At 29.7% G+C, this 19,285-nt stretch overlaps 1 protein-coding gene across 2 annotated transcripts; it reads right to left on the bottom strand.

Moving 5' to 3' along the window:
* Nucleotides 1-661: 661 nt before the first annotated feature.
* LOC101259374 (delta(8)-fatty-acid desaturase-like) lies at nt 662-2,459 on the bottom strand. Of its 2 annotated transcripts, none has more exons than XM_069290313.1 (2): nt 2,306-2,459; nt 662-2,151 (listed from the first exon to the last, which is right to left on the bottom strand). In XM_069290313.1, exon 2 carries the CDS (start codon nt 2,061-2,063, stop codon nt 744-746), a length of 1,320 nt encoding a protein of 439 aa, XP_069146414.1. In that variant the 5' UTR covers nt 2,064-2,151; nt 2,306-2,459; the 3' UTR covers nt 662-743. The 2 variants fall into 2 exon arrangements, with proteins under 2 accessions (XP_069146414.1, XP_069146415.1); XM_069290314.1 differs by having other exon boundaries at nt 2,294-2,344.
* Between the last annotated feature and the right edge of the window lie 16,826 nt (nt 2,460-19,285).

Below are 19,285 nucleotides of genomic sequence, written 5' to 3'. Positions count from 1 at the left end.
TAAGCTCCAATCATTTCCGCGCTATAATGATATTAACTCATACCAATCTACTTCATAGAATGCAACAGCTAGCAATTAAGAGATTAAACACATACCAGGAGAACAAGAGAAAAAAGAAGCAGATATTGGGATTATAGATATAACCAAAAGTGCAACCCCTTGCCAGCGAAAGCAAGGGGCTTGCCTTCTGACTCCTGGTGCAGGTTACCTCTCCTATGTGGTTTGCGAGCTATTGTATAGGAGGGATGTTTTACCCTATGCGCACCCAAAGGGTAGCGGCTGCGGGTTTCCCTTGTCAGCAAAAAAAAAAAAAAAGATATAACCAAAAGCGCAACCAGGCGCACCAATTTGGTCTTGCATATATTTTCTCCCCAATCACTGATGCTATTACCAGCAGCCTCACCCCTTGACCAAAGGAAACCTGACTAAACTAACTAGGCAAAACATGAGATGCAACAATTAACATAAAGAGGTTATATAAATACATTGATATTAACTAATATTTATCATCTCCCTATCAAAGAAAAATGTATGCACATAGTCATAATCACTAATGGAATGCTGAAGCAGTTTTAAGCATGTTCCTAAACAAAATTCCGAATTGTGCAAGCGGCTGAGACAGCATAAACATTGTCTCTCTGTTCCAATCCAGCAACACAAATTAAAATTAGAAATTATTCAATTATAATGACAATAAGCAGATTACGGAAAGCTTCAACATTTTGCAGAAACAAAAAATTATACTAGCCATGAGTGTTAACAGCATCCCAGATCAGACCCCTAGCCTGCATTGCCGCAGTCCTGAGTGTCCTTATTGTCCACCTATTGGCCTCAAAGAAGGACAAACTTCTGTAGGACAAATTGTGCTTTTTGCATAGCTCCTGCACAATAGGAGAAATATTCCTTAAGTGGCACCTTGGTAGCCTTGGAAACAGATGATGCTCAAGCTGGAACTGCAATCCTCCAAAGAACCAATCCATCTGAGGAGAACAAGCAATGTCAATAGTCCCAGCTGTTTGTTTCTCGAACCAATCGTTCCCCTTAGGCTGTCCAACGTAAACATCGGCAGCAAAATGGTTCAGACAGAATTGAACGTGTTGAATCCCGGTCACAGCAAAGCTTGTGAGAACAAACAACACCCTCTCTGTCCAATTAGGCAAGGAGAGAACAAGAAGCGGAAACCAAGTCCAGAAAACCATGATCCCCAATATGTTCAAAAATCTATCAGGTACTTTTCTTTTTGAGAACAACAGCAACAATGTCTGAATAAATAGATTCACCCTGGAAACACATATGATTGGATAGAAAGTAAAATGTTGATAGCTGACAAAGAATTTCGCGAGGGAATCAAACGTTAGCTCTCTTCCATAGAAAGTAGAATTCAATGACTTAAACAGGCTTGAAGATACAGCAAAAACTGGCAAGTGCTGAAGATCAGGATCATAATCCAAGCTATTACAAGCCACATGATGAGCATTATGAGTCCATTTCCACCAAGCAATACTAATCCCAGTAAGACAATTCCCAGACATAATCTGAATCATTTTGTTGAACCCCTTTGTTGTCATTATCACGTAATGACCAGAATCATGACCCAAATAAGATATCTGCATCCAAGTTAACCCCAACAACGCTCCAGAGAGCATATGAATCAAGAAACTATTACTAAAAAGTACACCATAAAAAGTCAAGCAAAGCAAAAACCCAATAAAACAGAATGAATACATAACCCCATGACCTTTTTTTTCAAACAATCCAGCTTTAGCAAAGTCAACACAAAGCTTTCTATAATCCTTTGATACCTCAGAAACCTCATAATCTTGTAAATAATAACCAGTAAAGAAGTTATCAAGATGTTTCCAAGCAGTACCTGGATGAAAAGCAATGAATGCATCAGTTGCTTCTTGTCCAGCAAGATTAAGTATAGGGATATCCCCACCAGGGTGTTGCTTAATCCAATCAGTCACATTGTAAACTTTCCCCTGAACAGAGATCCATACATCCTCTCTCTTGTTATGCTTCTTTAACTCCTCAGCTGTTATATACTTTTTTGAATCCCCCATTCTGTAAAGATTGAATCTTTACTACAAACAAACTATAAATAATGAAAATGCAGAACAGATCTGAACATCAACAAAAACAACAAAACCCCTGTCAATGTAACAAAAAAACAAGAATTAGCATATGCTTTTCAAGAACTAAGAAAAAGATTTGAACTTTAGTGTCGATGCGGCTGAGGAGATAAATAGCGGTGGGTGTAAATATGTAAATTAAAAAACAGAACAACATGTACTGTAACATTCACATGGTTAGCTGGCTCCACTGCTTCAGATTTTGATTCTCTTGTCTGTGGTGGACATCGTGGAGTCACTATTTGACAACTATTTCAAACCAAATTACACTTGGCTGTTCCTTATTCTCAATGGTCTTCGCTCATTCAGTTCGGTTCGATTCGATTTAATTTATCAATAATGAACTTATAGATATGTTATTATTATAAAATATTAATTTATTGATTATTGATAATTACATGAAAAAAAATAATCAAAATCACAATTTTTTGTACAAGAAATGAGGAGACATAATAGAAGTAAAAATTTAAAGTAATAAATGTGATTAAATTGAAGTATTGTTTAATTGACTAGTACCTTACTTTTATAAAACTTTTTCCTAAGTTATCAATTCAAAAAAATAAAAATGGAAGACAATCATGAGTTTATGACATAGGATTTAGGAATAAAGAATTTGGAAGAGATGGGATTTTAAGTTTTAACACAGATGTATTTATGAATAAGATAATATTTAATTATAATTGTGGGATTACTGTAATTTTAGATGTAAATATATATTTGAATATTATATTCAAATCACAGTAAGATCTTGCTTTAGTCAATTAAATTTTATCCATTAATTATATTATATATCCTTAATCTAAGTAAAAACTTGGAAAAATAAAAAGAGAGTAAAAGGAGAAATGTTAGATCCCCTTATTTAGCCGAAATACTATGATGCTCGATTTTAAAATCAAAAATTTAAGTCATATTCATGATAGGGAAAATCAAAAAAATAAAAAAATTGTTCATTTTAAAATAAATTTAAATATGCATGTTTAAAGTTTGAAAACAAATGATTATACTAAATTTATTTTTATTTGAATTTTAATCGTATAAGCTAAACTGAGTAACTTTGTCTAAGGTCCCCTACATATTTGGTTGAAATTTAGAGTTTATTTGGCATTATTGTTGGAAGTTTCAAAAACATTTATGTTGAAAATAAATAAAAGCAGTTTTATTTTTAAAAAGAAAGGAGGTTTGACAAATTAATAAAACTGTTTTTAAAGAGTCACTTTGTCACGATTCAAAATGAGCGTGATGACACTTGTCTTATCCCACGAAGACAAGTCAGCCTAAAATTTAACCATTACAATAAAAATGCAGAAAATTGAGAATCAATTCAAAACACTCCTAAAATCTGGTTGTCACGGTTACAAGCCTCTAAAGTATTACAATTGATTCAAAAGAAATGCTAGTCTCAAATGAACTTGTTTCTAGAATAGAACAAGGTCATAACTAAGGAGAAAGAAAGTACGTTGAGACGACAAACAGCTACCTCACAAATCTCTAAGAAACCTCAGACAAGAAGAAGAGAGATACCACAAAGTACAGGCTAGTAACCTACAAAAAAATTGTAGTAGCAAGGGGTGAGTACCAAACCACACGGTACCGGCAAGTAAATGTCTAAACACAAGTGAAGGGAATAAAATATGAGTACTCCTTACATACCAACCGAACCTCCACAACTACAACCTGCATAAAAATCAGCCCAACCTACATTTCACAATGTTCATAGCATCCAACTCATCAAAATCATTTTAACAAAATTATACATCCTCAACTACAAACTCAATATTGAACAATCACAACTTTACACAAAAAGGCACTCACATTATCAGCAACACACAAGATCAAGTTCGTTAAATAGAGGTAATCAAATATGAAGTAATTCCCAACCACCAATAAAACACATAATCATCAAGAATGAAGAATGTCATAAGATGCAATGCAATATGACACCATGAAGTGATATGCCTCAGAATACCAATTTTTCTCTTAACCGTATATACAGGATACTCCTCAAAAATACATCGAGAGTTCATGACCCATGGGGGACTCGCGAGGTCCATATACTGACACGGACGATCTCCACGTGCCTGTGCGACAATCTCAATGCACTATCATAATCAAACAAATTTCGCAGGGATGATCTCCACGTGCCCAAATCTCATAACTTTTCTATCGCACGGACGATCTCCACGTGCCCAAATAATCATAACTCGATCTTAACACAGACGATCTCCACGTGTTAGACCTTTACTCATACCCAATCTCATGTCAATACATGTGCACAATATGATAACAAATGAAGGAGATGATGCAATATCTCAATAAACCAAATGTCGCTATGACATATAATCACCTCAATTATCACAATTATACGGGTCAGTAAAGAACACAATCACACATAATATATCAAAAATCAATAGTATTTCAGTTAATGTCCATATGCTTTGGCATTCTCGGATTACAATCTACATTCTATAGTAATAAACCTTCCCATTATAACACCAAAACTCGTACCATTCTCAACACATCACATACAAACAAATAATCACATCATTTTTTATTACCCCTTTTTATCATTAAAATTAATCGATGTGGACAAGAAAATTCATCACCAAGTCTCATTACTCCCAAATATATACCACAAGAAAATACACACATTTCACACACTTAGGGTCCGTTTGGCCATAGATTTTCCAAATAATATTTTGGCAAATAATGTTTGTCCATATAATTTGTCATTATTTAGTAAATGTTTTTGCCAAATATCCCAAATTCTCAAACACTAGTTTTATCTTTTACAAAAACACTCACTATAATAGTTTGCATTGTATTACATAATTTTTTACGTGAACACCAAAATATTGAGTGAATATTAAATGATGATATGGTTATTGATGAAAATGATGAAAAATAGGCTCAAGGTAACAAAGTCACGTCTTTTATCTACTTCACGATATATGAAATGAGCTTGTTGCACTCACCCAAACTACCACATTGCTCTAGTGTCATGGATATTATTTATTATTGTTGCAACGAACATCCAATTGACTTGTAATACAAATTTATAGTTAGTTTTGATAGTTTTTAAAACTTATGGTTATAAATCATATTTTTCTAAAAAGGTGAAAGATATTTCTCAAAATACTATGGCCAAACACATGGTGAAATTTCACCCAAATTTCCACTCAAATAATATTTGCCAAGAATATTTAAAAATTTATGGTCAAACGCTAGCTTAGAAAGAGTTTAGAAATTCACTTGTCTCAGTCTCAAGAATAATTCACTCCGAAATTTGTGTCTTCCCCTTTCATTGAACTTTCAACTCAAAGCAATCTATCCAAATAAATGACCACAATAAAATTACAAGACTAACAACACACACATTACTATGTGTCTAGCCTAAACTCAAAACTCACTCAAATGTATAATAAAGTTCCTAAATCTTGATTCTAACCAATAGGTTAAATCTTATATTTCCTAAATTTCAAGTGTAGAATTAAGTCATAATTTCTTCAAACATTTTAACCCCGTAGTTTTCATATAATATTATACATCCAATATGTAATTACATGACATTATATCAAAGCTATGATAATTATACAATAATGAAAATTATAAGTCTAAATTGAAAAGGAAATAAGAAACAGTATATTGACCTCTTATAATGATAATATATTTTCTTTTGTTTCAAAGCTAAAAGTCTTCTTCCAACCACATACATTCATCATCATTCCCACCTTTGTTTTCCCAATTAACAAACTACAAAATAATTTTTATTTCATTACAAACCTAGTCATAGGATATTAAAGATTTAGCTACTAGTTTTCAGAATAATATTTTTTCCATGGTTAATTATCCAAACACCACCCCACTATCATTGATATTCAAATTTCTTAACTACCAATCCTATATATCACCACCCCTAATTTGAAATAGAGAAAATCATTAATATCACCCCCACTAACTTATAAAGAAAAAATCAATAGCAATTACATTGTTCTTTCAAAAAGTAAACAATTTAAAATTTTAAGAATAGCATATCCATATGAAAGTTGATTCTAAACTTTTCAATTCTTATCCAATTTCTAACTGACTTAATTTAATATCAATTATATAAGTTTTAGACATAATACAATACAAGAAGGGTATGGTTTACTCAGACAATCACCAAATTCATTGTCGTCATCGTTGTTTGAGAATTTGAGACGAAATAGGCTTACTAATATTGTACTAAACCCTAAGAACTTAATTCAATACATGGGTAAATAGTATAGGGTACTAAATAACTTATGAATTGACTCATTAATTAATTACTAAAATTAAATATTAAAAATTGTCCGCTAATTAAATAACTATAGTTAAACGAGTAATTCTAAATTTCCACTAAAATTTACAGAAAGGGTCCTTTATGAAAGAGAGATCACTAGTTTTCAAAATGTCCTAACGGGTCATTACATTATCCATCACTAAAAATTATGTTCGTCCTCGAACATGAAGAAGGAGAAGAAGGAACAACCGACGTTACCAAAAACATGAGTGATGTTTATTTTTTTTTTCAAGTGAACTCCTCCTTAACACTATTCCATCAAGACCAACTACTAATAAATGGACTCTCAAACCAAACTTTCGGAAGATTACAAATTAGGAGTAGCCATGAACCAAATATAAAATGAAAACCATTGAATCATAACATAGCTATCATGGTGAATCCTTTCTCACATAATCAAGATAACATTTCGAATTGATATCGACTACAACAAAAAATTAAACGTTAATCAACCACCACACACTCATAAATCACAAACCATCACAGATCTTATTAAGATTTTCTTTTTACAACACTATCTTTTCACGAGTTTATGTTATAAAAATCTAATATTTAGACATTGGGTACTCATCAAGGGAGAATCAAATATATCTAACTCATAAAAAAATGATTAACTAAACACCCAACAAACGATACGCTTCAAAATATAGAACATGTAACAACACTCTTAAACAATTGTAACTCTTCATAGTAGTTCTTATATAAGTTCTCATAAGCAAGGTTGGGCCTATAGACACATTGAAATACTTTAACTATCCCAAACAACACCAAGTCTATCATAACTGAAATGATACTTCAAATAATGTCCCAGACAAAGTAGGTGTGTCATATAAGAACCTACGTAATAAAAAAAATCAATTAACACACTATATTCTCTCCATAGAGCCCATATCAAACATTCCATTCAAATGACTCTATCTCTTTGATTTTCAGTCACCCACAATCAACTAGTTTCATCCCATTACAATATTACAATTACTCGACTTATCAAACCTCACATACTTCTCACAGTACTCCATTGAAGCTAGCACTCTTAATACCCATAACGTCATAACTACACCTGTTATTTACCTTACTCTCAAACCGTCACTAGTATCAAATTCTTCTAAGCAAACACATTATTGCCTTTAAAAATTTTGAGTTATGGCTTCTTCTCTTCCATTTAAGCATTTCATGACAAATACAAGTCACACCTAAGACTCATAACACTAATTTAAAGGTACTTTACCATCGAGATACAACAATTGAATCACACTCAATGTCATCTCTACATATATATTTTATTTTCAGATACCAAATTGCAACTAATATTCAAAACCATCATACACCTCATACCAACACCTGATAAAAAATTTTGACTTCAATAATTCGGTATACTATAAGCTCATAACCTCTACTCAATATTAAATGTCTATGTAACACATCATAATAATTTTTATTGAACTAGTTCACATCTCACAGTCATATCTTACCTCATAAGCAAACAATTAATAAATTCTTCAACTACAAACCAATTTATACGAGAGGTCTTATTACTTCACTTTTCTTAGATTTTTTTTTTTTTGACATAAAATTCTATATATCTTGAACCTTTCAATGCACCATTCTATTTTTTCTTTCGCTGACTTGCTTACCAATCTTATCCTTTTACCAACAATTTCTGATATATTTTTTTTTACCTTATCCTCTAAATCAAAACATTAGGTGAAACCCCTGTTAAGTATGACAATCAAAAGTAACCAAATTTACTACTCAAATTCTTTTAAGTCCTTCCAAATGCTTCATACCCATTGTGATTGACATTTCTTACCTTACCAATTCATAGCTTGACAAAACACACTAGGACAATTTTAAACTCACAATGAAAATCTTTGAATTGTTTTTTATCACAACCATGTAACACAATCCTATTATCTATTAACATTAGCTCATACCTTGAAGATTTTATTTTTTTTTTGATTTCATGTATCTTACATTTTCATTGATCGTCTTTCTATTGATCTTATCATATGCTCCACTAAAATCCAAACCATACTCGTTATCAAACTCAAAATCACAAAAGAATTTATAATCACACTCGAGTTGAACGTATGTACACTTGTTTCTCAAGTGTTATTCAATAATTTTTTTTAACCAATTTAATGAACTAGTGACACTGTTACCATAACTAGAGCAAAATAGATAAAATCATGTGTCTCTGAACCCAATTCTCAATCCCCTCAAGATACTTCTTTAGCCCTTGCAATAAGAGAAAATATAATTTCTCTCACCTCTTTCTGAAGACTCCACTACATCCAAAAAAAAAATCTTCATTATGACGCTAGTTTCTTTAAATTGATCGAGAGGAGTCCTACATCTCCTTAGACTTTCCATACAACCATATTACTCAGCAATAGTGAAAAACCATGACCTTAGATACTCGGAGTCATTATTACTATACAAAATTCGTTTAACCAACAATTCTTATTATGTAGTTCCATTTTAATCACAATTTTATTATAAATTCTTGTTACCATCATTCTCATTAGCTCTTGGCATCACCACGAAGTCAACTTTTTCATCAATATGACATTTTAAACTAGTTATACCAAATACAAAAAAAAATAGTAAGACATCCACTTATTAAAAACACTTTCTCAAAAGTCATTTTGCATTCAATATATTTTTCCTTCGTACACCAAATACGAGTCAATTTAATTTGACACTTTCAAGCTGGCAAAATCATTGGACTCTGAACAGTTAAAGACTTAAGATGCTTCCAAAACTTATTATTTAATGAAAAAATTCTATGACAAGGAAAAAAATAGATCCTCGCTTAACTGAAAATAGGTGCATTCCTACAGTACTTCACAATTAGTACAACAGTGTTTTTTAAAAAAAAAATAATGAGAACAAAATCAAAATCATCATTTCATATGGCAGACCAAAAGTGCTCTTAGAATTCACACTAAGAAAATGTCAAATTGTTCAAAACAAAAATGAGCAAGAAGTCAATTAATAAAAATACTTACAGGAGAAAGGTAACCAAATATGCAATTTCCTCTATTTTAAGGCACCAAGCTTAAATGATGTATACTTCCCCTAGTGTAAAGTGATAAAATGCATTTACAATTAAGAAAGATCAAGTGTCGCATAGCATATAGATAAATATATTATTTTAGGATTTCCTATGTACAACAACCTACAACATTTACTCGAGTCGTATATGACGAAATTTAATTACTTTTAGACAAGTATACTCTTTGAGACTTTCTTTATCCCATAAGCTTTTCATTTCGATATTAATCCACTACTTTAGAATTTGAACTGAAATTACTAGTCCTATTTAGAATTGTTGGGATACACTTTGTAACCTAACATATTAATACCCTACCAAAGATCACCACTAAAATACATCCTACCCCTCCCGAAGATTGTACTCAAATAACCTACACATTTCTACCCATAAGGTGCCTACAATACACAATCATATTCGTTCATTCTCTCATCCAAAGTGATTTCTACAGGCCGATAATAGGAGTAACACACTTTATACCTCTTACCAAGTAAGTATCGATACTATTGTAGTAGTTGTATTATGACCTTCTTTGATATACACACAATTTCTACAGCCGTAATAGAAATTCTAACCTCAATTGGTGCATCATTATGATCATCATTTTCAAAGCAATCATTCATGTTATGATAACTTTAATTTTAGTTCCTAAGTTACAATATTCATTATCTAGCCATCCTTTTAATTATTCCACTTCCAATTATCGAATCACTAGGATATTATTTATACCACACAAGTATTATCCACTTTATAACGGTAACTAACCTAACACAACCCCTTCAAATTTTTGAACATTCTAAATCTAACCACACATCATTTCCATAAGTATATCACTCTAACCCTAGTACCATATCTGGCATCTAAGCCATACGCAACATCAACTACTGACATGACATGAGGAACTACGCACGAGTCACCACATAATGAGAGGGAATGGAATGAAGCAATAAGAATAAAATCAGACTGAGTATGCATGATAGAGATTCAAAAAGTGAAGATTTTTCCTAAAAGTTACCATAGCTTCTCGAAGATAAGTACAGACGTCTCCATACAGATCCTTGAGACTCTACTTATACTCGACTTGTACACACGTGAGACCTATGAACCTGGGGCTCTGATACCACGTTAATGTAATGACCCATTAGGACATTTTACCCCTCTCGATAGCACCCCAGTTGTTTTGAATTGGTAGAGGCAATTGATTTGAAAATCTAAAACTACTTATTTAACTACAATTTTCACTTGGTGAATATTTTATTAAATAACTATAGTCAAACGAGTAACTCTAAATTGCCACTAAAATTTACAGAAAGGGTCCTTTATGAAAGAGAGATAACTAGTTTTCAAAATGTACTAACGGGTCATTACACACTTATCCTACTGTTTTGAAGAAGCTAGAAATTTCTATTTTTTTAAAAAAATATAAAATTATTTTTACATGATCAAAGTAAATATCTTTTCTATTTTTATCTATTTCTCCATATTTCCTCATATATCCCTTTAATTAACATATCTCATAACTTTGATTAAGATTTCATTATGAGTGTGTTTGGTATGAAGGAAAACATTTTCTGGAAAATGTTTTCCAATTTTCTCATGTTTGGTTGGGGCAAAAGTTTTGGAAAATGTTTTCCAAATCAACTCATTTTCCTCAAAATTAAGGAAAATGACTTCCTTTCAAAAATTAAGGAAAACATTTTCCAAAACTCTCCTCCAATTTTAAATTACATTTTTTTTTTGAAAAACATAAATTTTTTTTAAAAAAAAATTCAATTTCAAAATTTTATTTTTTCACCGATTTTTGACCACCCTCCCCCTCTACCCCCCCCCCCCCCGCCCCCAACACCATCCCCTCCCCAAAAAATTAATTTTACTTTTTAAAAATATTTTCAACTCCAAATTTTTATTTTTAAGCTCCTACCTCTCCCCCCCCCCCACCCCCCGGCCAGCCCCCTACCAACCCCAAAAATTTAATTTTATTTTTTAAAAATACTATCAACTTCAAATTTTTATTTTTTCATTCCTACCTCCTCCCTCTGCGTCCCCCCCCCCCCCCCACCACCACCACCACTACCCCCACCCCTTATCACCACCGCCCAAAAAAATTATTTTTAAAAAATATTTTCAATTTCATAAATTATTTTGTATTCTAGTAAAAATAAAAAATATTCTTCAAAAATATTTTCCATTCATAAATCAAACACTAAAACTTATTTTCGAAAAAAATTTTCTATTCACCAACCAAACATGAGAAAATAAGTCCAAAATCTACTTGTTTTCCAGGAAAACATTTTCTAGAAAAAAATTTTCCATGGAAAACATTTTCCTTCGTACCAAACACACCATATATATAATAATTTCTATATATAAAAATACTCTTCATATCAAAATTACATTGATACTTGTCATTTTCTCTGTAATTTAACATTTTAAAACATTTTGCTTACCAAAATCACTTTTGAAATGAATTGACAAACATAAATTGCTTTTTTTTTCAAAAATACTTTTCTAAAAAGCTATCTCAAAAAAATATTTACAAAAATCAATAGCATATATTAAATTACAATCTCAAATTCAAAAATATTTTTCTAAAAAGCTATCTCAAAAAAATATTTACAAAAATTAATAGCAAATTTTAACAACAATGTCAAACATACTCTTAATTTTAGACACCTCATGTCTGAAAGTTTTTATGTAATAAATATTTGAAAACTTTTTAAAAGTGGGTACTCAAGATATAGTTGTGGGTACATATAATGTTCTACATAGGATATACCCATAAAATTTATATTCCTTATTTTTGTCTTGATTTTGGAGTTTCTTTACTATTTGTCCTGAAAAGGTGATTAGAACTAGTTTTTAAAATTCAGAACATATAACTTCAAGTCGATTTTTTTGTTAAAAAAAAAAACTATATGTATAACCAAACAGCTTTTTAAATATAAAGTTAAGTTAAAAGCAAAGAATGTGTTATGTTCAAGCATTCTCTAGAAAATAGCTTATTGATTCTTGATAAATTATTTATCCATATTTAACAAAGAAATTGTATAAATATAAGATTTTGATTAAAGTAACCAATTAGAAATATTGCTCTGTCTATAAGTAGGTGCTTGAATAATATTTGGTTAGGGAGAAAAAACAAGTTCCCTTGGTTATGCTGACTCCATTTATTTCACGGAAAAAGATTTAAAATACTTTTGAAGTATTATAAATTGTATAAAATTACCTTCCATCCACTTATTGGTTCAAAATGTCCTTTTCTTTCACCTATTAGCTTCAAAATACCTTTGTCATACATCTTTGTGTTCAAAATTGACCACTTATCTAACGATTTTAAATTTAAACTATTTAAATATCTTTTAAAATACATTGCGCTCAAATATTTGTTATAATTAATTTATTGATATAATTTATAAATCAACCCACTACGCACCTATTACTAACTAAAACCCCACCTAATTAATATACAAATTATAATATCAAAATCGTCCTAAACGCTACTAAAACACGACGAAATTATAGATACCTGAAAATGACATTCAAAATTATTTGAGTCCGAATCAAAGCACCAATTAAATCTAAGTTAAGCTTGAATTCGAAATTTATGATTAAAGGTAAAAAAGTAGTATATCCCGAATTAATTCATGCACTTTTTTAAAATGTAATTTTATAAATATTTATGGGTTTTTTTAAAACCATTAGTATATTATTTTAAAAAAATATTCAATGAAGTAACATCACATAATTAAGACGAAAGAATAATTAAGATGAAATATTCAGACTTTTAAGTTTATCGATAATTTTTATTTAGACACTTCAATGTATGATAATTTACTTCTATAAATATTTTCGCCTCAAATTTTTAAAAACACTCGTTGTCAGTAGGTTTCCTGTTGTTGCATTAGTTATAGGGTGCATTTATTAATTTGGTGGAATTTAATTAGTAATAGGTGGATAGTGGATTAATTTATAAACCATACTAATAAGTTAAACTATAACAAATAGTTGAGTTTCACGTATTTAAAAATGTATTTAAATAGTTTAAACTAAAAACCGTTAAATAGGTGGATGACAATTTTGAACCCAAAGGTAGATGACAAAAATATTTTGGAGCCAATAGATGGGTGGGAAGGATTTTTTGAAGCCAATAGATGGATGAAGGATAATTTTGTACTATTTATAATATTTCAAAGGTAGTTTAGGCTATTTTCCGTTTATTTTATGGTGTATAGTATGGTTGGATACTAAAAATATGTATTTTACATTATTTTAAAAAATATTATGCTTTTAGATTTTCATATTAAAAAGAGTGTAATTAAAAGTAAATAGAAAATATTTAATTTAAAAATTTATCTTTTTGTGTCAATTTACGTGACAATTTTTTTAAATTTGTCTTAAAAGGATAATCATTTAGAAATAACTTAGTTTAAAAATTTTCACTCTACCTTTAGTTATTGGCTTATAGCCACACAAATGTCTTAAACTTATTTTATACTGTAAAATTTGAAAAATTCTTTAGTTTTTCCCATATCAATCAAATATATTATCACATAATTCAAAATTAAAAAAAAAGTAGTAATATAGAAAGCGGAATTCTTTTAACAAATAATTTATTGAAAATCTTATTAAAATTACTTGAAAATTTTCATAATGTGAGATGTTTATATGTATGTATCTCCCAAAATCCAACATATTGTTTTAATACAAATTAGGAACAAAAACAATAAAAATTAAAGTAAGAAGAAAATCCAGAATAATTCAAATATTCTTAATATATTTTTCAACCCCAAAAAAGAAGATTCCTTCAAACAATAAACGGCTCTCTTGATATACATATTGTCACTACTTATTTTTACATATTTTATAAAGGTGATAAATTATTTTATTATTTTTTAATATAATAAATTTAATATTTCAATAAAACATATTAGAAATAATTAGATTTAAATAAAATTAATTAATTAATTATATCTTTATTTTTAAAATTGAGTATGTATAAATATGTATTTTAAATTATCGTAGATGAAAATAGACTAGGCATAACATATACGTACTAATATGATTTACCAATAAATGTATGATGACTATTTAATTCCATTTAACTGTCAGATTAATTAGCCAAAACATACCATTTAAAAATAATAGGTGAATTTTTTTATTTCATTTGAAATAATTTTCAGGAAAAAGTATTTTAATATTGCATTTGAAGTTGTAATAAATATAAGATATTTACATGTGGTGAAGTGGTGATTGACTTGTCACCATCAGTCAATTTTCAATTTTTATATAGAATTATTCCAAAGAGCATTTCAAGATTTGGTGATGAAATATTGCTATTAATATGAAAATAAAATCCAATTAAGTGAAACAAATATGGAAACATTCTGCACTACAATTTCCTCCCAATCTCCAATTCAAACACCCCACCTTTTTTTAATTCTTTTTTATTAAGGAAAAGCCTTTTTAAAAAAATAAAAATTCTTTGAGAAATTGGTTATTTCCATTAAGGGATCATTTGGTAGGTCGCATTATATATTATGAATAGTATTATTCAGTACTATGTTTAGTAAGAAATTGGATCTATGTATAACTAATTCATGGATTAGAAATACCTCTTATATGGTAGGTATTATATGATGTATTACTAGTACCTCCAAATGGAAGGTATTAGTATACATGAGATATAATACCATGGGATAAGTCTACTAAAAACAAAAATATCACTCAAAACATTTTAATTATGTTATTTATTTTATTGATTTTATGTTTTATGATTGTGTTACTAAATTTATTTAAATAAATTAGCTTACAAATTATTTAGAGAGAGATGTTTGTGCGGTTTTCTAATGATTTGTATTTTGAACAATTTATAAAACTGAATACATATTAAAATTACAACTTGCAATTTCATGCCTAAATGTAGATGATTTATTCAATTTCACTATTGTTTACTAGTCTTTTCAATTTTAAAAGTTGATAGTTTATCTTTATTTAAATTGAAAATTGACATTTGTAAGTAATCAATTTACTAAGATGACAATTATTTATCCTCAAATAATTTAAATAAAAAAAAATATGACAACAAAATTGTTCTTTTCCTAGCTAGTTAGAAGACCATAAAAAAATACTGTCCGACAATTATTTACATAATAATCTAAGGGTATAATTGGAAAGAAGTTTTTTTATAAAGTTTTAATCCAAACACAAGATGAGGTGGGAAGCAATGAACCAAACAGTTGATAAAAATAATTCCTGCATCACTAATTTCTGAATTATTAATCTCTGCATTACTAATCTTTGCATTATTAATATTTATATCAAATGACCCCTAGATTTTTTAAGTCATATAAGAAATAAGATATAATAATTTAGATAAACTGTTGAGTTATTATTTTATCTCATGTCTAGTTGGATGTATTAGTTAATTATGAAACTATAATAATGAAAATAACTAATCTTACATGATATCCTAATTAATGAAATAACGTTGCTATCTCATACAACTGGCCCGTATACGTGGCACCATCACAAATTAATTTTTTTAAAAAAAAATTATTTATTTTCAAAACTAGCCTTTCACTTTCACGAAAAATTGTGATTTTTATGTAAATTAATTAAATTTTTTAATTCATCTCATTATTTTGATATGTGTAAAATATATATTTGAATTACTTACGTTAAACGGCTATCTGTGAAAAAAAATATTTACGATCGAATTACTTAGATTTAGGATTATTCCTTTTTAATTATCTAATTTTTCCTCTTTTCATGCAAATGTATCGAAGGAATAGGCAAATTTAGAGTCGAAGCCTTCCATTTGAACTTTTCTTTTGTCATTTCTCATTTTAAAAAATGATACTAGTTTTTGTTATAAATACTCTACATTCCTAATAATTCTTCATTGCAACAATTTATTTATTTTTGTTATGAAGATAGAGTATAAATTATATGCATGCGCTAAATTCATCATTGCAATAATATTTCCACAATTTGTATTCACTATTTTAATATGTTTTCAAAAATGGCCTTGGACGACGGATTAAGCTTGTTTATATTTACGGTATATCAATGTACAGTGAAAAAAATGAATATATTTTTGTGTTTGAGGTATATAATCTATGCGCTCACATATAATATATGCACATAAATTATATAACTCAAATGTAGGGATATATTTATTTTTTTCACTGAATTTTGATATATCGTAAACATAAACAAGCTCAATCCGTCGTCCAAGACCATTTTTAAGAACACATCAAAACGTGCACACTCAAATTGTAGAAATATTATTGCAACTAGTATGTTGGTGTTTAAGCTGAGAATTTATTGAAAATAATCTTTCTATTTACGTGAGGTAGAGATAAGACCAATATATATTCTAAGTTCTAACCTCGTTAAATTTATGAAATTACATTGGTGTCACTTTAGCGGCAATTAGCACTCTTGGTATATGTTCTAAAGGCTTTAGCAACATTGAATCTAATGGAACGTACATAATGCCGGTAAATACTTTAGCACTTTTTACTAATGTGTCTATTTATTACCGCTAAAAGTAATTTTTGTTGTAAATATATGTTAGGTTGTTTGTATTTTTTTCTAAAGTGAATTAGGGTTGTGTTGTCAATAAATATTTGTGGATTATTTCATCCATCACCGTCGAAATTTTTATAATATAACGAAGAGTAAGAGTATAATTAATTGAAGACAATGCTATATAGTTTCGAAAAATTAAAAAGATATATAGTGCAGTTGGTGTGTGAGATATTTGGGTGAATGTTAATTTGGGTGTTTTAATTAGGATTTCTTTTAGTGTGTATTGGGTGTATTATGGGATATGGAGCGGATAGTTGGGTTATGGGTCAAAAAAATGAGTCAAATGCATAGTTTAATAGAGTAGGATTAACACACGTGTAAAATAATAGGGGTCCATTAGTGAGAGGGGTATATTTAATTGTACCTATAATTGGACAGCAGGAGCATATGTGTACGCAAAGTATAACAGATGACATATATGTACCAATTATTAAAGTTTGGGGATAAATTCATCGCTTTTCCCGATAAAAAATAATACCTTAACAATTTAATCAAAATTGCTACAAGGATATAGCATCGAAGCATATTCTAATCCTAAATACTAAATGAGAAAAGTGTTAAAGAATGACAAAAGTCCCACATCGGTGGTTAATGAGATGGGTGGACTCCTTATAAGGCTTGAACAATCCTCCTCCCTTTGAAATAACTTTTGTGGTGTGAGTTAGGCCTAACTAATTCACATGGTATAAGAGCAGGATCCGTCTCACTCGGTGTTGGAAACCGCCGAAATCGAAATTGCCCATGCACCAAATGCTAAGTACTGGGCGTGAGGTGGAGTATTAAAGAATGATAAAAGTCTCACATCGGTAATTAATGAGATGAATGGATTCCTTATAAGACTTGGACAATCCTCCTCCCTTTGAGCTAGCTTTTAGGGTGTTGTTGGATTTTAAAAATAAAGGTGTGAATGGAAAATGAAGAGTTGCGACTTTTATGAAGAGTTGTGACTTTTATGAAATGTTGCGACTTTGATGAAAAGTCGTGACTTTTATGAAAAGTTGCATTTTTTTATGAAAAGTTGTGACTTTTATGGAAAGTTGTGACTTTTATGAAAGGTGACGACCTTTCTGAAAGATTGTGACTTTTCCAAAGGTTTGTGACCTTTCCGATAAGGCACAATAAGAACCTTTTCGCACTATCCTCTGTTTTCTATAAATTGAGGGATTTCCTCTCATTTTAAAAAGAATTTTTTTATGGACTTCTTCTTCAACTACTAAATTTAGTATTCTAAGTGTACTTTACTGTCGTTGAGTGGTTCGCTGACACCGGAGTTTTTGGTATCTATACTCTGGTGATTGAGATCATTTTACCCTGGGAGGTCATATTCCAAATCAAACCTCGGATACTAGAGGGGAATAATTTCCTTAAGGGGACACTGTGAATTCAGTGGACTTGATCTTTTTCCTATTAAAAATTTCCAGATTGTGGTACGTGTTACAAATTTTAGATTTGTGAATTAATTTCAGTTCTTCTATTCTTCTGTTCTTCATTGGTTCATTAAACTTGGTAACTTCGTGTTTCTGCAAAGTTTGTTGGAATCAGTAAGATTCATTAGACACATATTAACAACAATTCTTTTTTAAGAAAAATATTTTGTATTTTTTTAAAAAAAAAAATATGTTTCTGATTCTAGTTTCGCTACTAGTTTTAATTTTCTAGTTGTGAAAATGTTTTTAAACTTTGTTTTCTTACAAAGATGTTCAAAGTTTTGTTCTACGTATGTTTGGAATACAATATGAACAACAGGTGTGATGAGTCTTAAAATGACCGTGGATGTTGTTTTTAAAAAAATCTTAATATAAGTGAAATTAATTTAACCATTAATGATGAAACATAAATCTATTTATTTTTTAATCTCAAAAACGAGTCAAATTATTTTAGAACTAATGTATGTTCTTAGCTCATTTCTCTCTCTATATTATTTATCTTTTCTACCTATGGAAACTTCTTCTCTATGCTTAGACAAAAAATTTTGATTTTTGACTTTAGAAATGTACACGGGGTCAATAAATTAATTTCAAAAGCTAATTTATGAGGATCGTCTGAATGGAAGGAAATTCATTAAAATAAGGGAAAAGGACAAATATATCCCTGAACTATCATAAATGGTATGTAAATACTCTGTATCATTTTTTTGGGACATTGGTGTTACTGTCATCCATAAATTAGAGCATTGTCACGTCCCAA

Source organism: Solanum lycopersicum, chromosome 10 (genome assembly GCF_036512215.1).
Source record: "Solanum lycopersicum chromosome 10, SLM_r2.1".
NCBI classification, from domain to species: domain Eukaryota; kingdom Viridiplantae; phylum Streptophyta; class Magnoliopsida; order Solanales; family Solanaceae; genus Solanum; species Solanum lycopersicum.
This window is presented reverse-complemented; position numbering and strand designations above follow the sequence as displayed.